Raw genomic sequence first — 22,644 nt, 5'->3', positions numbered from 1 at the left:
TATATGTTGTATTTATTGAGAAAAGAATCTTTAAATATAGCTTCATTTTTCGGCCGATCAAAGTAGAATTACCCCTTAAGGTCACGTTGGCAGGTTGTTCGAAGATTAGTCACTTTAAATCTCTTGGAAATTAGAACTGAAATGCATTAGTTGATTTTTAAGCACGACTCCATCGCTCGACTCAGGTTTTCATCAAAACGTTCGTTAATCGAGGGGGGATGTGAAAATGGTACAAAACGTACTCGTTAATCGTGGATTATACTACGGAGGGCTTTCAGAATATCCGCGTAATGGGTGTCGAATGAAGGGGTGCGAGGTGGGCACTCGCGAAACGAATGAAACCCTGTGTCAAACGTAACGAGTCTCGATTACGAAAGCGACCAGATTTGCCGTAGGTAGGAGAATGCAATCCATTTTGTAGTTTCATAAACAACAGGCAGGATTTTATTATTCCTCTCACTCGGTGACAATGAATATTTCATAGCAAAGCGCTCTCGTGTATTTAAATTACAGCTTATAATATAAAATGACAATTCTGTTCCTCGACGCTGTCCGATTTACATATCTTCGGTATCGCTGTCCGAATCCTCCGCCATCGCTTGTTTCGCTTTGGCCTCGGCGTCCGTCTTTACCTCGGCTGGCACGCGCTCGTGCCTTCCGTTTGTGTGCTTGCCGACCCAGCTCATTTCGAGCTCGAACTGCTTGTCCTTCAGCTCGTCATGGACGAGGTAAATGATGCGCGCCGCTTCCTTCACTAAATCGTTGCAGGTCATGTCGGCGAGCTTCAGCTTCTCGATTTCTGTCTTCGCCGACTGTTTCGCCTTGCCTGTACAGAAAATAATGAACGCTCACCTCGATGCACGCGTATTATAAAGCGTAAATCAGGTACAAACCGATACGTACCAATAGCGCAACCATAGTATCCATAGGAGACGCCCGACGGATCTATCATGTACATGATTGGTCCGCCATTTTCGTAAGCGCCAAGAATTACGGAGCAGCCGTAAGGTCTGACTGCCGAGTACAGGGTGTAAGCGTGCATGTACATGGAAACCCTTTCGTTCAAATATTTCAGGGGAATGCCGACTCCGTACTGCGATTTGTAACTGGACGCTTCGGATCTCGCTGTCTGAGCGATCTGCCTGGCGTCGGAAATCAAGCCAGAGCCTGCCATTCCAATGTGGTGGTCTATGTTGAATATTCTTTTGTTCGTGCCGGGCTCGTACAGCTTGGAGGTAACTATCTTCTCCACGGCGAACACAATGCTGTCCTTTCCCCGTAAACCTATGACCGTGCTGTACAGGGGATTGAATGAAATGTTATTTGATTGAGAGCAAGCAACAGGTTATGTAGCCGCGGTCGATACGAATTTCGCAGAACGACGAATGAAATTGGTGGAATATTCACCCTCCACTCTCCACGGCTTTCTGCGCGTATTCCACTTGAAACACACGGCCGTCCGGTGAAAACTGTGACGCTGACAAGTCATACTGAAATCACCAGAGTGGTTAGGTCTCACCTTTATCCGGAATCAATGGTTCTTACGATGGTACCACGTAACCGAATGTCAGATATTTACCCCTGTTCCTATGGAGCTCATTTCTCACCGAGTCGTCGGTATAAATGCCGCAGTACTTTAAACGAGGAAAATTGTTTATACGCGCAGACGGCGTGAATAGGCGAAAATCAAAACTTGATCGTCAGCGCTGGTCAGCGCCGCTTACTTTCGTGGGTTAAGTTAGGTCTCTAACTACTCAACTGCCATCTGGCGAGTGGCAGTGTTCACTGTTCAGTGTGTTTTCAAAGAATCGTGATGTTAGTGGTGAGTGATTTCGAGCGATACAATTTAACGATATTCAAGCAGAAAGGTAACAATAATTCACCCTCAAGATTAACAGTTCGATGCGTATTTTCATGCTTCACCTACTGATCATTGAATATCTGCTTTGTTTTGCAGGATGTCTACGGTATGGGACATTGCAATGACGCAGGTCCCTGGATCAGGGGACTGGCCATTGTCGTTGCTGGTTCGAGGGAAAGAATGCGAGGTAAGAATTTCAACTTGAAAATAGCTTTATTTAAACATCAGACTTTTGTACCCGCCACTGCGTGTACACGCACTCGTCTGTCCGAGAGAAATACGCGTAGATTCACATTCGCGTTCATCGCGCACGTGTGCATTCAAGCACCGCGCGGGAAACCGCGCCATATTTGAATTTCAGAGTACCTCGGGAACGAAGCACTAGATTACATACCTACTGCGTTCGGACTTTCCCGTTTCTTTTCTCACGTAGAATTACCAGTACGCAGTACGCTTATGATAATAATACTTGCAAAAAAGCATGCACGTCAGAATTTCGCAACTAGCTTTTTGAATATTATATCAATCTTACTATAAACTTTGCTAGATTGTTAAAACGAGGAATGATTTTTTCTTAAGATTATTTTGCTTCTTCTCGGAAGAAATTCTTGATGTTCTCCTTTTTGCAAGTATATTCGGGCGGGCATCCATTCGTGATGCCATGCTCGATGGCTTTTCGGAATTCAGCCATTGTTTTCTCATATTGTTCTTCAGCTGGTAGGCTCCTACGAAGTATACAATATTTTATAGTGGATTTCCGCGTAAATAGGGTAAACTGCACTAGTGCTGGCACTGCACTAATCATTGGCATTCCTGATTGAGAGCCAAATATTAAGAAGTACAAGCTTAGAAAGTACTTTTTTACAATTTCTTATTCTTCTGTGACTACAACAATGCAAAGCACAGGAGTTGATCCACACATTTTGCATCTGGCAACACCACAAAGTGGGACAAAGTGCTGAGTTTTAGGCGTTTTCTTAAAATTTTGAGTAAGGGGTAGGTAAGTATATTTTGTCACATTATAACTAAGTAATGGATTGAAATACAAATTTACTAAGTGTCGCAGGTATTTAAAAGTGTATGAAATAGAGGCAGTGACCAAAGCATGATTGCAAGGTTCAGATGTGGGAACGAAGAGCGGGGAAGCAAGTAGTGGAAGGAAGAAAAAGAGACAGTATGCGGACTAGGTATTTAATGAGGCTAGAGAGACGCTGGGTCACATGCTACAAGACTCTAAGGAGCTGAAAAGAGAAAATTCAACGATCAGAGGGATACTAAAATGAGAAGAAGAAGGAGTGGAGTGGATGCGTATGTTTCTGGAAAACAGGAGAAGAAAAGAAGAACAAGATGAAGGAAGAAGTCAAAACGAAAGCACAATCTTGAGTTAACAGTCCCAGAAACACTTACACACATAACACATGTAACCTCATTTTGAGGCCGAAAGGCAAAAAATAAACCTATTTACTACTAGTGTATGAAATAGTCTGTTTAAACACTTTAAACTTCGTTTTTAACTACATATGTTTTTCTAAATCATCTCAAATTTTAGGGTGCCAATGATTGTACTTTTATGCCTATTTTTGTTTTCCACTCAATGTTTTTAAAATAAAAGACTTAATCGCTACTGAAAATGTTTTATTTTATTGAGAAATCCATAATCATCGATAACAACTGAAAATTAAGACCATATAAAAACTTCACAAAACAATATAGACATTCCAATTGGGATTTCCGCTTAGGGTGCCAATCATTGTACAGTTTACCCTATTAACGTAGGCTGTGCTCTCGAAATAAATGAATAAAACAAATAATATCGCTTACTGCGGCAACAATTTCATCGTCTCGATGATCATTTCCGCGGCTCCAAGGTATTCTTTCGCGACACGAGGTTCTTCGCAAGCTGCTCGATACAAACACGTATCCCCCATTAAATATCCCAATGCCAATGCGACCTCACCCTCGGACACCACGTTTTCTGCAAACAATTATTCCCAATAATCAAATATATAAATAGCGCACGCGAATCATTTCATGCGACTAAAACCTTCTTCCAATTCGCGCCCCTTGTACCCATGGTTCCCTATATACCCCGCCCCGAAGACGACCGCTTTCAGTACCAGAAGTAGCAGCAGATTCGATAGGTTCAGATTCAGCACCTGCGGAACGACAATCACATTAGGTTGACCGTACCTAATGTCGCCCATGTTCTTAATACCGCCACTCGTTATATCTCGCAAAGTAAGCACTACAATTTATCGGTTAGGCATTGAATTAGTACCTATGTAGGAAGACATACTGTAATTGCAACGTCATGTGATCAACAATTACAGAAAGGGAAGTGTTTTAGTGAATCGTAATAGTGTACAAATTTATTGGACTTCCACAATTCTACATCACATTCGGAGACGGTAAGTCTAATAATTCTGTGAATGCAAGAATATAATATCTAGTAGAAATACCTAATTAATGATGTAAGGAATGAAATCGATTAAAATATTTTTCATAATGAAAATTGCGTTTTTCTTTCAGCAGTATGCTTCTTCTCATTACCCCCTACCGCAGAACAATGGTTTCAATGTAATGTTTGTTACAGGTGGGGTCACGAAATTTGCGGAGCAGCCGAAATAAACTGTTTTTTCTCCAATACGTACATCCGAACGTAAAAAATAAATTATTTAAAAAATTCTATCTCTATATTTTCGTAATAAAAATAAAATCACAGATTCATAGAAGAACATTTATAGAGCAAGAAATACTAAAAGCATATGCGAAAATGACTTTAAAAACTCATGTATACATGAATTAATCAATATTTCTAGAGTAGTCGATATTAAGCACACCTTTTTCAGGCCCCGATTTTTGTATGTCTCACGTTTTTTAATTCCTAATTATAAATTCGTAGGTTTCAACGATTCTAACTTATGCTGCATGAAAGATGTATAATAATTTCACTTTACTTTGAAATGAATTACATGCAAAAATATCACTTACTATTCAACTGACAGCGATTTAACTTTTGCTAGGCGATATTAGGTACTATCAACCTCTCTCTGGCTTGATATCCTCCGAATTCGTAACGAGCACTAGAAGCACAGTTTCCACTCACCTGACTGCTGCTCGACGATCTTTGCACCAGCTCCTTCGCGACTTCCAACAGCATGGAGCCAGTGTGCTTTTTATTCGGCGCTTCCTTCACAAAATCGCGGTGGTTGTCTGCATTTCGAGCAAGAACACCGCAACCCACCAAGGCCGTCATTATCAGCAACGTCGCGGTCAAGGGAGTCATCTTTCAACCTCACCCGCACCGCTCGGACAAACGATATCTGACACGGGGTATCGAAATAAGAACGACCTACGGCGCGATGGAATTTTTAAATAAAACCATTCGCGGCTTCGAACCAAGAAACGCGGATTAATTCGGCGCAACTGTAAGGCCCTTATAAAAACAGAGGATCCCCGACGAAAGTGGTGAGACTCGAGGGATCGAAATGGCGAGTGGACCGTCGGCCGCGGTGACTTTTATAAGCCAGCACTTTGCTTTGCCAGCAAACCGTGAAGCTCTCTCGCTTTCATCCGTGTGCATCAAACCGATGGTGGCCAATGTCTCCTCGTTTTCTCCCATTGTGACGACGCCACGACGCGCGGTCCTTTAATAACGTTCATTAGGGGTGCTTCGCTGCAACTTTGCGCGCACTTTCTTTCCGCGGAGGTGACGGAAATAAGCGGTGAAAGCTCGGTGTCCTTGAACTCTTACTTGATCTGGAATGGAGGCTCTGGGTGGGCGAGACTTGTGCTTTCGTATAGGGAACCTGAAGCACGCGACGTTCGTCCCGTGCTTGGGTTTCGATTCAAATGGGATGCGACAGGTGAGGAGCGATTGGGAAAGTATCGGCGAGAATATTGATAAACGTATGCTCGGAGATAACTTTCGTTCGCACGGGTAATGGGAAATTTATATCTATAGTAGCGATCAGAAGAAAGTTTCCACTGCGAGTGGTAAGAAAAGTAAGATGATTCCATTTGAAAGAATTATGCCTTATGGGGTCATGCTCAGTCAGGAGGCCGAAAATAAGGGTGGTCTTTGGAAATTCTTTACCCAAAAGCTATAACACATTTCTCAGAAAATCTTCTTTCCTTTCAAGGATTGCATCTAGTACCGTGTATCGTAATTTTTTCATTTAAAAATATTTAACAATAACTAAGTTATTAGACGTATAAGTATAAAGACGATCGACTTTCGAGCAGCAGTGGTCACCGCAGAAGCCTTTTTTTTTAGAGAACCTTCGAGTGATGGACCATAACTTAGTTATTGATAAATATTTTTAAATAAAAAAATTACGACGCACTGTACTAGATGCAATCCTTAAAAAGAAAAAAGATTTTCTGAGAAATGTGTTATAGCTTTTGAGTAAAAAATTTCCAAAGACCACCCTTATTTTCGGCCTCCTGACTGAGCATGACCCCTTAAAATGCATATTCCGTAGCGATACCAGCGCGATATTTAAAGCCTATGACATAGTAGGTATTGCCTATATAAGTATGAGTTTTATACTTTCCTTTCGCCATCACTGTAGATTTATGTATATAGTATTTATACTATCCAGAGAGACACTCGAAAGCGAGCCTGCCATTCGCGCCCTCTAAATATTTAAATTCCCATTGGCGAGGCTAGTCTTCGTACGTATGATCGCATAATTGATTACACGTGGACAACAGTGGCAGTAGAAGCGTATCAAGAATGATAGTAATTGACGGTCAGGTTATTGAAATATTCATCGATAAAGAGAGCTCTCGTGTCTGCGGCTCGCGAATACGCAGCCGACTGCGAATCAGCTTAAAGCTGCTCGATTATGCACCCAAGGTGCGCATCCCGTCCCAGAAAATTCTGGGAGGAGGAGAAAAAATAATATGCTTGAGCTCGCGTTGCATATTTGATGCGTTAGCTCGCGGAATGTCGTTAATAATTTATACTTTTATTACTTCCCCCTCGTGGACAACTTTCGCCCCCCGTCGCCTGCGCGCTCTTTTTACTTCCTCCAGTGCACTCTATACATTTCATTGCGTTTCCTCCTTGTTGCTTTTACAGTATTAATCCGCTTGCAGGAATTTCTTGGAGAGTTTCAATTCATCTCGGGGGGCAAAAAATTTCAATTCAATTATTCGGGATTATTCAACTATTTTCGGCCCGAACAGGATCCCCATTTGCTAGGATTTCTCAAAATTCACGCTGCTATCTTTTATACGATTTATTCTATTTTATGTACAGTACTGTCTAATATTTTACCAGAGAGTGAAATCGCGAGTCACTTGTCTGGTAAAAGCAGAAGTGGAAATTTGCGTTTTTGGAGGATCGTCTATTTGTTTTTCGTCGCGCAGAGGACGGATATGTAACCCAGCGATGTTTTTAAAATCTGAAATGGCAAAGAGTCGATCGCGACGGAGAATGCCGGAGATATTGAAACACTCGGACGTCTTTCATTCGTTTCTTTAAATATGTATTTTGGCACTTTCGTTGGGTAAAGGAATGGAAGAACTGAGCGCGAGATGTTCGCTTATGCTGGTGTAAGTTATCTTCGTGCGCTTACCTGGGCATAGAGGACCAAATTCAGGGAGCAAAATTTGCCTGCAGTGATCTGCAATGGCAACCTCGCGCGACGTATCACAATTATCAGCAATTTTGCGTTCGTCGCCGTTAAATTGTACCATTCGCAATCGTATGCTGCCTCGGCTATTTCAGTACTCTGTGGAAATAGTAAGATTTAATGGCAAACAGATCCGTGAGCCAGGAAATAAACGCGATCATCTACAGAGGCAGTAATAACTAAATACGTAATCAATAATTTATATTAAAATCAATGGACATGGTGCTCGATTATTATATAGGAAATGTGTTTTCCGATATTATCTAAGAACTTCGCATAAATTCGCATCGTCCAGAATCTTTTAATTGCCGCAATTGAAACGCAGGGAATCGTACCTCGACCAAAAGTCTTTCACCAACGTAACAGTACAAGTACAATTGCAGCATCACGTAAATGACATAGAGCAAGAGAAAGGAGATTTGCATGATCAGAAACTGATTCGCTTCCTCGCCTGTCGACTGAAAAATAGAATGATGTTAAGACAACCACGACCGTGTGTCAGCCGTGAATCAACCAATTCCTACCATAATCACTTGGACACATTGGAAGCACAATTGAATAGTGCAACCGACCATCTGAAGTAGAAGCATCATGTTGAAACACTTTTCTATCGTTTCCGCGAACCTTCAGCCAGCATATACAGCAATGAAACATTGGAGCACTAAATTCCATTCTTCGTTTCAAAATTAGAATCCCACCGTTACAGGGTGCAATCTTAGACGTGGGTTCACAAGAAAGTTCGGTAACCCACACATTCCTGATTTTGTTGAAACTAAGCAGGTTTGTGGAAGATCTCGATAGAAGTATCAGACAATTTTTCGTTTGTGCCCAATTTCGGTTTTTCGGAGTGAAAACGGCCCTTAAAAATTAATCTGTGATTTCCTACTTTCCTGTATATCCTGAAAAATATAGTACGTGTAAAAGAATTATGAGAGTGAAAACTTAACAGCTTTTTTACCCTATAAAACTGTGCAAACCAAATTGTTTCCAATTTGTAGTTTAAGCAGGAAAACCTACGTTACCAGAAATTTAAAAAATTCAATTACATAGTTCTATACAGCATAAAAAACCATTAAATTTTCTTATATCTTCTATACCTTTCGAGATATACTGGAAAATAGGAAAACACTCATTAACCATGGGGGGTGTTTCCACACCCCGTGAAAAATTTCCTGATGCTTCTATAGAGGTCCTCCACAATCCTGCGCAATTTAAAAAATATCGGAATGCTCCGGTAACCGAACGTCCCTTGGGTAAGGCCAAAGCCACGTTCCCACATGTACAAAAATCTGCGGAATTTTAGAATCGCTAAGACGATCCTCGCGCAGGTAGGAACGCGGCTTATATCGTTCCGAATTCCAGGAAGAAAAGCAACAAGAAAACATCAACGCCCTTCGCTACATACTTACCCGTTAAGATACTCGTGCTTTCGCACAAGCGTGCCTAAATTCGCCTGTAGGCCTGCCTTGCCAGCTGGCTCCAGGTTCCTGAGCTCTGTCTTCAGGATCGACAGTTGCCCGCAGACGTGAAGCACCAACATGGATATGAAAGTGTCCACCGCCGTGTAGGACGTGGCGGCGTACAGGGCTGCTACAATTTGCGCAAAGCTGGTCAGCTCGGCACTCGGGCTGGCATCGGTGTCGTAGGGGAAGTAGGCGCGGAATAGCAACTTGTTGTCGGTGTATTTGGCGGTGGAGAAGCGGAGGACCACGTAAGCGATTACCACGCAGTGACACATCACCGTGCTCCTTAGTATCGTCGCCCTGGTGGACCTGCCGATCTCCTTCATCGTTTCGCGATGGATCGGCCTCACCTCGCTGCCCCAATCCTCGGCCATGCGCTCCAGCAGGGATTTCAGAGCTTGCAAACGAGGAAAACAGTGACTGGATCGTCCGTGGCTTTCGGATTCGTTAGTTCGCTGCAAGGTTCACTCGCCAACCCGTTACCAAGCGAATCTTTCAACGCGCGGGACATCATTCGGCGGACGGGTTTTTGCTACGTTTATCTAGCACTCTGGCAGATCTTATTCTTTGGATCCGATAGGCGAGTGAATTTTGCAAAATGGATGGTTGACTTCGTATTTCCTCCCGCTGCCAACCGATCGTGCGACACTTACGTTTGCCATTTACCCAAAAGGCGATGGTCTTCAGAAAGGCGATGGTGATGGTGATGTTTCCCATCGACAGATTCTCCACCAGCAGGTAGAAATCGTGGGCGACTATGGGCAGATTGGCTGTCTGAGGGCCGCAGACGAAGAACAGCATCATTAGAAGCGGAGTCAGCACTAGATAACTCGACGGGTCCTTCCACCTTCGCTCCGCTGGCCAAAGACCCATGAACCTCATCGTGTAGTGGTTCCAACCGTACACATACTCGAGATCTAACGGTGTCAAGTGCGTAAAATAGTATCAACCGCCGAGGATATTAAGGATCAGACTTAAAGATAGTTTATTAGTGACCTCGTTCGACCTCTTTTGGATCCATTGTGGGAGTTCCTCTCTGATAACTGAGGGATCCGTTCCCCTACTACAAAACTTCACCTAGGCAGCTCCCTCAGCGCATGCTCCCATCGGTGAATAGTAAATGTACTTGCCCAGAAATCGACGGTATATACCTCAGTATGAATTCAGGAGATCAAAGTACTCGATCTGTCTTGGAAGGCTTGCTTAAGACAGACATCGGGACAGTAAAAGGGACATTGCGAGTATTCTCTGACTCGCAGTCTATAAGCCAAGGTTACAAATGACTGAAAGCGGAGAAATGAGTTGCAAATTGTTGCAAAGTAAATGAAGGAAAATTCGTGGAGTTTTCTTTGCATCCATTGCATGGGAACACGGAGAAATACCGGGGAAATATCTTAATCGACAATGAATAACATAAACAAGGTCGTTGTGGCAACGCTCCTCAGTATACCAGGAGTTTTCGCGACTGTGCCCGGTCTCTATCACTTCCCCACCCTTGCGCGCCCAAACGAGTGATCAGGTGGTTACGAATTTTAAGTGGGGTCAGTATTCGCGCGACCGCGCGACTGATAAGACACTCGCGATTTTCTTTATTGCGGTTAGTATCATCGCTTCACTTTGTTTCTTTTTTTCAGCAAAGGCACAGGGTGCACTGTATCTTCTAGTGTTCCAAGTTTCTCATGTCTTTTAATCGTTCGTGTTTTCAGTGGACTGCCTGAGTGCGCGCGGTACGGTTGCAGACTGCAGGTCTTATTAATCATGGAATTGTCGAGCCAGGGGTTTTCGCGTGCAGTGCGCATCGCGACTGAAAACGGTGAGTACTCATATTTTATTGATTCAGTTATACGCGTTTAATAACGCACAAGTCAAAGATATCAAAGATATTTATCGAATGTCATATGTGTAACACGTGCTCCGATCGCACTGTAAATATCCGATTATTTGTTGAACACCAAGGATGATTTCATAAAGCGGCCGATCGATACGTTGCAGTTTAATTAATATTCGCGAACGCAACGGCCGCTATTATGTCTCCCCGATTATTCAATCTTTCATAGCCAGTAACACGGACAGGTAGCCAGCAGATGTTTTTAGAACCTGAAAAGGGAATTTATAGTTATTGCTCCTGTACTATTCAAGTCAGGGCCGTTCCTGGCGGGGGTGCAGAAGGTGCCCGCGCACTTGGGCGGTCAAATTTAGGGGCGGCCGCTGATCGTTTATCATATGTAAAATTTTGATTAATAAGAATAATAATCGAAACTCTTTTCCATGATAACTGTTTAAAATTATGTATGTATAGATATAAAAGTAAACACTGCATATATAAATTCTTGATTAAAGAATATTGAATTAATAAGGGCGGCAATATTGTTTTTGCACCTGAGCGGCCAAAACCCAGGAACGGCCCTGATTCAAGTCGCTTCGAGTTTGAATTCAATTCTTCGAAGCAAAGCGGTGCTGGTGTTTATCTGTTAGTACTTCACGATTATTCAACTCACGGCGTTAAAGAGCTCGAGGGAGAAGGGACTGAACTTTCCAGCGGTTATTTGAAACGATATCCTAGCACGACATATAATGATAATTAATGACACTGCTTGTTTCGGCGGCAGATCGTACCAGTCACAATCGTATGCCGACTGACCGATTCCCGTGCTCTGGAAGAGTATAATTAATTAGGTTAAGTAAATAAATAGTTAGATAAATATTTCAATATTCAGATATTTTGTTTTTGGGTGTCAGAGTCTACGTTACTGTGTTGAGACTTTGGAGTATTTGGGTTAGGATATTATTCGCAATTAATTCGAAAATAATTTTTTTTGGAAAGACGTCAAACATTTATGGCACACACAAGAAACACACCACTCGCCAGGGCCTGTCTATAGTTGAGATACCAGAGTATATAGTAGGGTGGAGTGAAAAAAAACTTTTTTCGGTGATACTTGGCCCAATAAAACGCGTAAAAATATTCAGCTCGATCGGATAATTTCTTCTGTGTGCACCTAAAGGCCTTAACTTTCAAAATTTTAATAAAAAACTTAAGAAAGTTCAACTTTCTTCCTTCGGTGGACTCTACCTTTTTTTTTACCCAGGACTATATTTGTTGCGTAAATGAACACAGGAGAAATTATCCGATCGAGCTTAAATTTTTCACACGTTTTATTGGGCCGAGTAGGCAACTCGAAACATCATCGAAAAAAAGTTTTTTCACTCCACCTTAGTATATAAGGTATGCAATTACTAGGCTATTAAATCATTACAGTATCACAGCATAAGTAATCATCGTGGCTACTCACTTGGCCAAGAAGCGCCTCACCTACGTAACAATAGATAAACAGATGCAACATAGTGTATATCACATGGATAATGAAAAACGCCAGTCCCACTATCGGCACGTCCTCTTGATCCTGATCCACCGACTAGATAAATAGAAACACATAAAAACTTTCATCGTACACTGCGCTTTACGTTTACCTATCGACTCGAACACCTTCCTTCGCTATTTGCCTACGCTCATTAACGCGAACGTACGGTTATCATGCGGTATCCGGTGAGGCAAAACATCGCCGTGCAAATCAGCGTCTGTATAAGTAGCGTGAGATTGAAGCAATCTTCCACGATCACCGCGAACCTTTGAACGATTTCACATCAACGTAATCTCTACAGCACAGGCTGGGTAGCCTCTGTAACCAAGCGATCGCCCTACGAACCTGAACAATTGGCAGTGCCTCTGCACGATGAAGCTCAGCCGTTCCTTGAAATTCACGACATTGTTCTCGCCGCCCGCGTAAGCCAGATTCTCGAGTGCCGTTCTGAGGACAGTTAATTGGCCGCATAAATGTAAGACCAGAACCGCGAGAAACGTGTCGAAGCCAGAGTAACAGATCGCTGTTAGCACCGTCCCCATAAGCTGTCCCAGCCACGTGATCTCGAAGTTCGGGCTCCTGCCCGCGTCGTAAGGGAACGTGGCTGGATGAAGCAACCCCCCCAATTCGTTCTCCGACGTGTTTTGCATGTTGCTCCAGATCTGCAGCGATAGGAACGCAAATAGCATCAAGTATGTCAGAGTAGAGCATACAATGGATATCATTCGGCTTATTCTCGCGGTCCTCAGCATCGTTTGGCGATCTGCGTCTGGTATCGGTTCGGACCAGTCGGTGAATATCTCGCCGAGCAACAGTGTTAGGGCTACAGATGCGTAAATTTATGCTTATAGGGGTAAGTTCTAAGAGATCCGAGGGCAGTCGGGAATAATTACCTTCCTTGTGGTATCGAAGAACTATCTGCTTCACCAGCGCAAAGACGATGGGCACGTTGATCGACAGGTTCTCGATCACCTCGTCCAAGTTGGTCGATTTCAGTATCAAATTCGCTGTCTGGGGTGCACAGATAAACGTGAACGTTACGAAAGTCGTCGACCAAAATATCAGCGCTGATATTCTGTGAGATCGGTTGGAGATCTTCCTTGGCTCTGGCCAGACGCCGAGTAGCGTCAAATTGAAGCGATTCCACCCCATTGCGAAGTCCATGGCTCGCTTACAATAGGTGTACTCGATGGGTGTAATCGCGGAACTCGACGGTTCGGTATATTATTAGAGGCTCGATTTTAATTACGGATTAATTGTTCTAAGGAAATTGACAATCGAATGCATCGAGGAATGAATGCTTTTGCAACGCGGGTTAATCAGATGTTCTTAAATTCTTTATCGAGCCCTTAAGAAGTGACGCTGGACTTGGGGAATCTCCGAGACTTTAGAGTCCACTTGTTTTACACTGTGGCTTGTTCTGTGGTCGGGATAGGTTCTACTTCTCTTTGGTCACGTCGAAAGAATGCGATCACGCGATGCCAGTGTTTCGACAACTGACGCGCCATACTGCGCGTAACCCTTTCCCGACCGCGATGTTCATTACGCATTCAGTTCTGCGGCGCAAGAACGCTTCCCGATGGGAAGTTCTAATAGCCGCAATCTAAAAGTTCGCTGGGTAGAAGGAACTCTGTGATTTGGGATGTTTTGGTCCGTCTGGTACTGTGCGGACTGCATGTCTCCGGCATTAGATATTAAAGCTTCAGTAAGCCTAGCTCGACGCAAGGGTTTTCGCGTTCAGTCGAAAAACTTTTGTTTGCGTGTGGAATTACTTCTCAGAAGAGAACTTGACAGAGACGTAGCTTTGTTTCTTTTTTAGCGAGGACAAAGGAAAGCAACTCGTAGTGGAGAATTGGAGAAAGTACTATTGAATGTATTCCGAAATATCGTATAACTTGGCGAATCCCTATAAATGGTATTCCGAGGGATTCTAATTACAGTGTTTGTCTTGGCTTTTACTGCGAACGTTTCAGTCGTTACCAGCTGAAACGGTTAGTAGGACCGACAGGTAACCCATTGCTGTTCGTAGTATCTAAAAATACAAGATCGTGGTTCTGTGTAGTTTCCATTTACATCGGCCATTCGTTTTAGGGTTGCTTTAGATTAATCGATTCTGAAGATGACAGTGCGGGGTGTGTTCCAGTGCAGTTGACAAACACTTACAGTGCTGAACAATTCCATGGAAAATGTGCTGAATTTTCCTGCGGTCAAACGAAGTGGCCGAATAGATCTGTTCATGATTAGTAAGAGACATCTGGCTTCCTGGTATGACACGTTGAACCAAGTCGATTTGTAAGCAGATATACCCATTCCGTTACTCTGGAACATGTTCCTGTAATGTAGCAGTTGTTCTACTGAAAGAGAAAGATTTTGCGTGCATGGGGACCTTAGAGCAGGGGTGTCGAACTTCGTCACTCCGAGAGCCGCACGAGTCGGGCCCCCGGTCAGCCGATTCCCCCACTTATTTTTCTCGAGGAGTTGCACGGGACCCGGCAGGGAAAGAGTGCGGAGGAGAAATTCATCTGGGTGGAGTAGGTGTGGAGGGGGCCGTTCTCCTACGGCTCCTCGGAACAGGCGAAGAGGAGAAGGAGCTACTGCGGCTCGCGAACCGCTTGTTCGACACTCCTGCCTTAGAGTATTGGGTCCTCAATCAGAGTATTGGGAGGTTAAACTCTATGGTCCCAATACTCTAAGGCTCCAATAGTCTGAGGTCATAAAAAGCATGTTGCTTTTATTCCGCGCGAACTAGAACATAGGAAAGTTCTCAAATACATGCGCATCGATATGAAAATAGAATGACGTGAAGCATTTTCGATTTGTAATTTTCATTGAAAATGAAAACAGTATCACAACTGTAAGAATAGAATTACATATTTGTAAAGCACGCCGACGATCGAGTTAGGCCTCCGCCCGCAGCCGACTCGACGAATAAAGTAATTGTTGCTAACTAGCCGAACGAACGACACGTCTGCGTTTTATTAACCTTCCCCGATTACCTTACACAACTAAGTTACAGGACTATGAATATGGTGATTGCATCAACCCGATGCGATACTTGCTTGGACAAGAAGCATTTCGCCTATGTAACAATAAATATACATGTGCACCACTATGAAGGTTACGAACAGAACGAAGAACACCAGCTGAAAGTTCCAAATTCCATCCTCATTCTGCAGCATCACCTATAAACGTCACTCATTAGAACATTTTTCCAAGTTGCAAGTCCACATTGAAATATCATTTCATTAAAAATCTTCATCAATACTTACATTGAAAAATAAGAAACCTTGAAAGCATATCTCGACGGTACACAGCAGTATCTGAATTAGCAGCAAAATGTTAAAGTACTGCTCGATCTTGCGAGCAACCCTATAACGAGAAAAAATGTTCAATTTACTATCTCCCTTGAAAAGCTATTAAAGCAGGTGAAAAAGTCTGGTTCACCAGTTGAGATGCTCGTGTCTCTTGACAATCCAAACCAGCTCCTTTTGAACCTGACCCATGGTTTTGCTCCCATTCTTCTCGCCCATCAGTCCCTCCAGCTTCATCCTCAAGTTCTCGAACTGGCTGCACGTATGAAGCACTAGCATAGCGATAAAAGCATCGACGCAGGTGTACGAAATCGTAGCGCAATAAGCAGCAACCACCTGACCCACGTTGGTCACCACTAGAATCAATGTTGGTCGAACGTTGTAAGGAAAATATCCAGGGTACAGTACCAAACGGTCTTGCGCCTCTTGATCTCGATCACACGTGTAGATCGTGAAGGCTCGAAGGCTCAGGTAAGCCGTGACCATCGTCTGAGTTAGCACCGTGCACCAGGTGGATATGAATCTCGACATTTTGGCGCTGCTTATCATTGCTGTCCTTTCTTTTTCAGTTTTCGTGCCGCGCCAGTCGTCGTAGAAACACTTGACGAGGGGTTTCAGACCTTTCAGCACAGACAATAAATTCGTGGGTGACCGGGGACGATGGATTATTCCAAGTCGAGCCTTACCTTCTTGGTAATACCATGTGATAAGGATCTTGACGATCGAGTTGAACGCGGGGATGTTAGCCAAGCAAAGATTGTTCGTGATCTCGTTCAAGTCCCCATTTAACATGAAAAGATTAGTGCTCTGTGGAACAACTATGAAGGTGGCCACGCACAGGCAGGGTATCAGAGCTGCGTAGCTCGACGATCCTTGTTCGGTTGGCGTCGGTTCGGGCCAAATACCGCAGAGCTTGAGGTTCAATCGGTTCCATCCGATCGCCAGTCTCAGATCTGTACATACAATGCAGACAGGCCATACTGAAATCTATCAAATTCTAATTTAAACATTTATTTTCTCAACTAATTGTAAGTATCTCGATTAATTTCTGTAACTATTTCTATTAATAGCAAAAGATTTGCTTCCAACACGAAATTATTCTCGAACTGTATCTCGTACCTTGATCGACATCCATCGTTACACACGTGAACTGCTCGACAAAGTCCTTGATACTAAATTCCTGGCTGTCGAGTCTCTTATCGTTCATGGGGAGAACGCAGGCTCGTCTAAAAAAAGTTAGAAGCCATCCCTGGGAAGGGGGCTCGACCATTGCACCGTCTTTAAGCTGCTCTATCATTCGAGACACTTCTTGTCGCTGCATTGAATAAATAATCTATTGAATTCGTTAACTAGCTAACGACATAGCGCTTCACCCGTGCTCATATGTACTTCTAAAGTTTCTTCTTCCCCTCGGTTCAACTGAAGACAGCAACTTACTTTCCAAGAGACCCGTAAGGGGATGAAATTCTTAATAGTGGCCGTATAGACAAAAAAATTCTATTCATGGAAGGTGGAGTATCATTATTTGCCTTCGAGCACGCGTACAAAGAGCGGATCTAAATATCAAGGGACATGGATGTGTTCACGAGGAAAAATGTGTACTTACTACAAATATGTGTGTTCCAAACGCTTCAAGTTTGCCTTTATTAGGTTTCCGATTTCACCACTATATTTAAAGGTATCAGAGTCTCTTTGTGCTTCATAAATGTACCCTTTGTGAAAAACTTCCATCCCCTACGTCTACGTGCTCCTCTTAGTTTCTCAGACGCACTTTGTTCGTTTTTTTTTTGCATCTTCTTCGTGTTGATATTATTATGCAATTGCACTGAAAAATGAATTGCGACTTTGTTACAAATTAATTGATGAAAAAATCGTAAAATCCTCTTTGCAGCGACCACATTCCAAGACAAAAAAGTAGCTGAAGAATATCTTGATCCACCAAGAATACCAAATCATGTTATCACTCTCGCTGGTAAATGATTTTTGTGGTGACGTTTCTCAATACATCCGGACTTTTCTCGACTGTATGCGGCGTCTATCTCTTATCCAGCCCTAGACCCCCGAATAAAGGGTCAGGTGTTACGAATTTTAGGTGGGACCCGTCTCCGCGCGGCCGCACTACTGATAAGACACACTCGCGACTTTCTTTATTGTGTACTCCGTAACCGCTTGTCATCTTGATCGCGGGTTGTATCATCGCTTCGAAACTAATTCCTTCTTTAAGATACAGGGTGGAAGGTATTTTCTAGTGTTTCATGCTTCTAATAGTTTTTAATTGTTCGGGTTTTCAGTGGCGTTTCTGGGTGCGCGCGATACAGTTGCAGACTCCAGGTCTTCATCAGTGTAATCATGGAATTGTCGAAACAGGGGTCTTCGTGTGCAGCAGTGAATCGCGACTGGAAACGGTGAGTACCTTAGCATAATTTATTGGTTCAGTTAACCGCACTTAATCACGCACAAATCAAAGATATTTATTTTATCGAATGTTATATGTGTAATCAGAGTTGCCAGGAAAATCCCTACCGTAGTGGAGGGGGAACACCTAAAGCACTGCGGTATATGGTGCGTGATGACGCCGCGCCGCAAACAAATCGGCGCCACAGTAGGAGTTCCCCCTCCACTACAGTAGGGATTTTCTTGGCATCCCTGTGTGTAAGTCGTGTTTTGATTGCACTGCAAATATCAGATTATTTATTGTACGTGAAGCAACGAATTTTGTGTTCAGTCGAAGAACACTTGGGTGGGAGTGAAATCATTTGTTTGAACTTCGTAGAGACGTAGCTTTGTTCATTTCGACGATGATAAAGATCTTAATTGATGGAAAATGGGTTGTCTAACCTGTCTATTGAATTTGAATTCGAAATTGAATTTGAAATTAAAAAATCAAAATTAGGATAAAACATTGAATGTATTCAGAACTATCGCGAAACCTGGTGAATCCGTTTAAATTGTATGGGATTCTAATAACAGTGTCTATCATTGTTTTTATTGCGAACATTTCAATCCTTACCGGCTGAAACGGTTAGTAGAACCGAAAGGTATCCCATGGCTGTTCGTAGTATCTGAAACCATAAGATTATTGTTCTGTTTAGTTTCCCTTTACATCGTTCAAAGATATATTAATTGATTCAGAAGATGTGAGTGCAGGTTGAGTTTCAATGAAGCACTTACCGTACTGAACATATCAATGGAAAATGTACTGAATTTTCCTGCAGTCAATCGAAGTGGACGAATAGATCTGTTCATGATAAATAAGAGACATTTGGCTTCTTGGCATGAGACGTTGAACCAAGTCGAATTGTAAGCAGAATTTGCCATTCCGTTACTCTGAAAATTTCGTGAATACATGCGCATAGATATAAAGTAGGATGACTTGAAACATATTCGATATACGATTTACACAGAAAGTGAGAAACAGTATCCTAACTATCTTTCACGACTATGAATAAGATAATTACATCAACCGCATGCGACACATACTTGTACAAGAAGCATTTCGCCTACGTAACAGTAAATGTATATATGCACCACAACGAAGGATACGAACAGCACGAAGAACACCAGCTGAAAGTTCCAAATTCCATCCTCATTGTATATTGCAAACTACAAACATAAAACATCTTAATTCACTCCATACTCTTCATGCTTCTTTACTTCATTTTCCAAAGTGGCAGATGCATATTGAATTTTCATTTCACACAAAAGACTCATAGATGCTTACATTAAGGAATAAGAAACCTTGAAAGCATATTTCGATAGTACCGAGCAGTACCTGAATCAGCAGCAGTTTGTTAAAGTATTCTTCGATTTTGCTAGCCATCCTATAACGAGAATAAATGTTCAATTGACTATCTCCCATCAAAAGACATTGTCACCGGTGGAAAAGTATCGTTCACCAGTTGAGATGCTCGTGTCTCTTGACAATCCAAACCAGCTCCTTTTGAACCTGACCCATGGTTTTGCTCCCATTCTTCTCGCCCATCAGTCCCTCCAGCTTCATCCTCAAGTTCTCGAACTGGCTGCACGTATGAAGCACTAGCATAGCGATAAAAGCATCGACGCTGGTGTACGAAAGCGAACTGCAATAAGCAGCAACCACCTGGCCCACGTTGGTCATCACTAGACTCAATGTTGGTCGAACGTTGTAAGGAAAATATCCATGGTACAGTACCAAATGATTCTCCGACTCCTGGTCTCGGTCACATGTGTAGATCGTGAAGGCTCGAACGCTCACGAAAACCGTGACTAGCATGTGAGTTAGCATGCTACACGCGATGGATATGAATCTCGGCAGCTTGGCGGCGGTTAGCATGATAGTCCTTTCTTCTTCCGTTTTCGAGCGGCTCCAGTCGTCGTAGAAACACTTGACGAGGGGCTTCAGACCTTTCAACACAGACAAAAAATTAGTGGGTACGTAACATGCAAGATGGATTATTCCAAGTCTAGAGGAAGGAATGCTGCGGTTCGCTACAGTATTGTTAGCGCAGAAACAGGACTCCTTCTTTTATTTTAATTATACCTTCTCGGTAATACGAAGTGATAAAAATCTTGAGGATTGTGTTGACTGAGGGGATGATAGCCACACAAAGAGTCTGCGTGATCTCATTCATGTCCCCGTTTACCATGAACAGATTCGTGACTTGTGGCAGAGTTACGAAGAGAGCCAACCACGCGCCAACTATCAGAGCTGTGCAAATCGACGATGCATCTGAGGTTGCCGTCGGTTCTGGCCAAATACCGACGAGCTGGAGGTTCATTCGGTTCCATCCGATCGCCAGTCTCAGATCTGTACAAAGCAGACAGGCCAAAGTGAAACCTATAAAATTCTAATTAAAATATTTATCTTCTCAAAACTACGTTGCACATTCTTCTTCAGCAGCTCACAAAGGACCACTTACCACCTGGTCTTCCTCACACGAGCATTGAATAGAAGATCGCGAATCGTGATATTACGAACTGAGGAAGATCTTCGTGAGCTATTTGTATCTGTATTTATTCCTTCCGACTAGTGATCTTGAAGGAATTAAGTTTTACAGAACATTCTGCGCGAACCACGAAATTATGCTCGGACTGAGTCTCGTACCTTGATCGAGTTCCATCGATACCTCATGCAGCTAAACTGCACGACGAACTGTCCTTGTTACGGATCTCTTGGTCGTTGTTTCTCCTACTGCCCATGGGAAGAACGCATGCTCGTCTAAAAAAGTTAGCAGCCACCCCTAGAAAATACTACGAAGTTAAGTAGGAGGGGGTTGGGCTGGCTGTTGCACTCCCTTTAAGCTGATCTACCATTCGGAGCACCTCTTGTCGCTGCATTGAATAAATAATTTATTGAATTCGTTATCTAGCAAACGCCATAGCCTTTCGCCCGTGCTCATACGTACAATACTTCCAACGTTGTTTCATTCCTTCGTTTCCATTGAAAAAAGTTCAGTTTCTTTGCGAGCGGCTCTTTTGGGGGGTGAACTTTTTAATAGTGGTTCTGTAGACGAAGAATTGTATTCTATGAACGTGGAGTAACATTCATTCCATTCGAATACGCGGGAATGTATGGAACAAGAGACGCATGTGTTTACGTGGAAAAATATGTACTTACACAATACTAGTACCCTTTCGTGTGCGGCTGTGCATCGTAACTGAAAATAGTGAATACTCATATTTTATAGTTGATATTATTATGCGATTGTACCGACAAAATTGCAACTTTGTTACAAAGTAAATGGTGAAAAATTCGTGAAATCCTCTTTGATCGACCAGATTTGAAGACAAAAAAAGTAGCTGAAGAATATCTTGATTCACCATGAATACCAAATCATGTTATCATTGTCGCTGGTAAATAATTTTTATGGTGACGTTCCTCAATATATCCGGACTTTTCTTGGCTGTATGCGGCGTCTATCTCTTATCCGCGCGGCCGCACTACTGATAAGACACACTCGCGACTTTCTTTATTGTGTACTCCGTAACCGCTTGTCATCTTGATCGCGGGTTGTTTCATCGCTTCAAAACTAATTTCTTCTTTAAGATACAGGGTGGATGGTATTTTCTAGTGTTTCATGTTTCTAATGTTTTTTAATTGTTCGATTTTTCAGTGGCGTTTGTGGGTGGGCACGATACGGCTGCAGAATCCAAGTCTTTATCATTGTAATCATGGAATTGTCGAAACTGGGGTCTTCGTGTGCAGCTGTGCATCGCGACTGGAAACGGTGAGTACCTTCGCATAATTTATTGGTTCAGTTATCCATACTGAATAAAGCCCGAGTCAACGATATTTATTTTATCGAATGTTATATGTGTAATCAAGGTTGCCAGGAATATCCCTACCGTAGTGGAGGGGGAACACCTACTGCAGTGTGGTATATGGTGCGTGATGACGCCGCGCCGCAAACAAATCGGCGCCACAGTAGGAGTTCCCCCTCCACTACAGTAGGGATTTTTTTGGCATCCCTGTGTGTAAGGCGTGTTTTGAATGCACTGCAAATATCAGATAATTTATTGTACGTGAAGCAACGAATTTTGTGTTCAGTCGAAGAACACTTGGGTGGGAGTGAAATCATTTGTTTGAACTTCGTAGAGACGTAACTTTGTTCATTTCGACGATGACAAAGGTCCGAATTGATGAAAAATGGGTTTCCCAACCCGTCTAATGTAATTAAACTACAATTAAAATTGAATTTGAATTTGAATTTGAAATTAGAAAATCAAAATTAGGGTAAAACATTGAATGTATTCAGAACTATCGCGTAACCTGGTGAATCCGTACAAATTGTATGTTAAGGATTCTAATAACAGTGTCTATCATTGTTTTTATTGCGAACATTTCAATCCTTACCAGCTGAAACGGTTAGTAGGACCGAAAGGTATCCCATGGCACTTCGTAGTATCTGAAACCACAAGATTGTTGTTCTGTTTAGTTTCCCTGTACATTGTTCAAAGATATATTAAATGATTCAGAAGATGTGAGTGCAGGTTGAGTTTCAATGAAGCACTTACCGTACTGAACAT

General features: G+C 42.7%; 5 protein-coding genes across 5 annotated transcripts; all 5 read right to left on the bottom strand.

Annotated features, from left to right (window-relative positions):
- Positions 1 to 413: 413 nt before the first annotated feature.
- Positions 414 to 1,742, bottom strand: Prosalpha7 (proteasome alpha7 subunit). The gene is made up of 4 exons (XM_076826391.1): positions 1,580 to 1,742; positions 1,408 to 1,490; positions 904 to 1,295; positions 414 to 826 (listed from the first exon to the last, which is right to left on the bottom strand). The coding sequence occupies exons 1-4, from the start codon at positions 1,598 to 1,600 to the stop codon at positions 558 to 560; spliced, it is 765 nt and encodes a 254-aa protein (XP_076682506.1). The 5' UTR covers positions 1,601 to 1,742; the 3' UTR covers positions 414 to 557.
- A 334-nt stretch (positions 1,743 to 2,076) lies between these two features.
- Positions 2,077 to 5,630, bottom strand: LOC143376265 (uncharacterized). Its single transcript, XM_076826393.1, has 4 exons — positions 4,968 to 5,630; positions 3,906 to 4,017; positions 3,683 to 3,836; positions 2,077 to 2,586 (listed from the first exon to the last, which is right to left on the bottom strand). The coding sequence occupies exons 1-4, from the start codon at positions 5,145 to 5,147 to the stop codon at positions 2,442 to 2,444; spliced, it is 591 nt and encodes a 196-aa protein (XP_076682508.1). The 5' UTR covers positions 5,148 to 5,630; the 3' UTR covers positions 2,077 to 2,441.
- A 1,526-nt stretch (positions 5,631 to 7,156) lies between these two features.
- LOC143376578 (odorant receptor 13a-like) lies at positions 7,157 to 9,905 on the bottom strand (the record flags this gene model as incomplete). Its single annotated transcript, XM_076827057.1, has 6 exons — positions 7,157 to 7,272; positions 7,447 to 7,602; positions 7,839 to 7,961; positions 8,028 to 8,127; positions 8,913 to 9,363; positions 9,620 to 9,905. Coding segments are annotated over 6 exons (1,173 nt in total), but the record flags the coding sequence as incomplete, so codon positions are not given.
- A 927-nt stretch (positions 9,906 to 10,832) lies between these two features.
- Positions 10,833 to 22,644, bottom strand: LOC143376577 (uncharacterized). The gene is made up of 15 exons (XM_076827056.1): positions 22,633 to 22,644; positions 22,472 to 22,523; positions 20,159 to 20,425; positions 19,536 to 20,022; positions 19,361 to 19,460; positions 19,120 to 19,242; positions 18,811 to 18,966; positions 18,660 to 18,701; positions 15,773 to 16,626; positions 15,598 to 15,697; positions 15,369 to 15,510; positions 14,492 to 14,682; positions 12,260 to 12,382; positions 11,465 to 11,620; positions 10,833 to 11,063 (listed from the first exon to the last, which is right to left on the bottom strand). Exons 1-15 carry the CDS (start codon positions 22,642 to 22,644, stop codon positions 11,010 to 11,012), a joined length of 2,859 nt encoding a protein of 952 aa, XP_076683171.1. The 3' UTR covers positions 10,833 to 11,009.
- Positions 12,308 to 13,492, bottom strand: LOC143376699 (odorant receptor 4-like). The gene is made up of 3 exons (XM_076827304.1): positions 13,222 to 13,492; positions 12,674 to 13,151; positions 12,308 to 12,594 (listed from the first exon to the last, which is right to left on the bottom strand). The coding sequence occupies exons 1-3, from the start codon at positions 13,490 to 13,492 to the stop codon at positions 12,480 to 12,482; spliced, it is 864 nt and encodes a 287-aa protein (XP_076683419.1). The 3' UTR covers positions 12,308 to 12,479.

Source organism: Andrena cerasifolii, chromosome 14, assembly GCF_050908995.1.
Source record: "Andrena cerasifolii isolate SP2316 chromosome 14, iyAndCera1_principal, whole genome shotgun sequence".
Lineage (NCBI taxonomy): Eukaryota > Metazoa > Arthropoda > Insecta > Hymenoptera > Andrenidae > Andrena > Andrena cerasifolii.
Note: the sequence above shows the minus strand (reverse complement) of the source record. Positions and strands in the feature narration are given on the sequence as shown.

What these genes read in the sequence shown, in the direction of transcription:
- Prosalpha7 (XM_076826391.1), bottom strand. Translation starts at nt 1,600, where the DNA reads ATGAGCTCCATAGGAACAGGG. An exon ending in TGAGCTCCATAGGAACAGGG is followed by an intron (nt 1,491 to 1,579) that starts GTAAATATCTGA and finishes TGGTGATTTCAG; the next exon opens with TATGACTTGTCAGCGTCACA. An exon ending in ATACTATGGTTGCGCTATTG is followed by an intron (nt 827 to 903) that starts GTACGTATCGGT and finishes TTTTCTGTACAG; the next exon opens with GCAAGGCGAAACAGTCGGCG.
- LOC143376265 (XM_076826393.1), bottom strand. Translation starts at nt 5,147, where the DNA reads ATGACTCCCTTGACCGCGACGTTGCTGATAATGACGGCCTTGGTGGGT. An exon ending in GATCGTCGAGCAGCAGTCAG is followed by an intron (nt 4,018 to 4,967) that starts GTGAGTGGAAAC and finishes GTCGTTCCGCAG; the next exon opens with GTGCTGAATCTGAACCTATC. An exon ending in GGGGCGCGAATTGGAAGAAG is followed by an intron (nt 3,837 to 3,905) that starts GTTTTAGTCGCA and finishes AATTGTTTGCAG; the next exon opens with AAAACGTGGTGTCCGAGGGT.
- LOC143376699 (XM_076827304.1), bottom strand. Translation starts at nt 13,492, where the DNA reads ATGGACTTCGCAATGGGGTGGAATCGCTTCAATTTGACGCTACTCGGC. An exon ending in TCTTCGATACCACAAGGAAG is followed by an intron (nt 13,152 to 13,221) that starts GTAATTATTCCC and finishes ACGCATCTGTAG; the next exon opens with CCCTAACACTGTTGCTCGGC. An exon ending in AGGCACTGCCAATTGTTCAG is followed by an intron (nt 12,595 to 12,673) that starts GTTCGTAGGGCG and finishes AATCGTTCAAAG; the next exon opens with GTTCGCGGTGATCGTGGAAG.
- LOC143376577 (XM_076827056.1), bottom strand. An exon ending in CCTACTAACCGTTTCAGCTG is followed by an intron (nt 20,426 to 22,471) that starts GTAAGGATTGAA and finishes TGCTTTGTACAG; the next exon opens with ATCTGAGACTGGCGATCGGA. An exon ending in CCCTCGAGCTCTTTAACGCC is followed by an intron (nt 11,064 to 11,464) that starts GTGAGTTGAATA and finishes TTCCCTTTTCAG; the next exon opens with GTTCTAAAAACATCTGCTGG.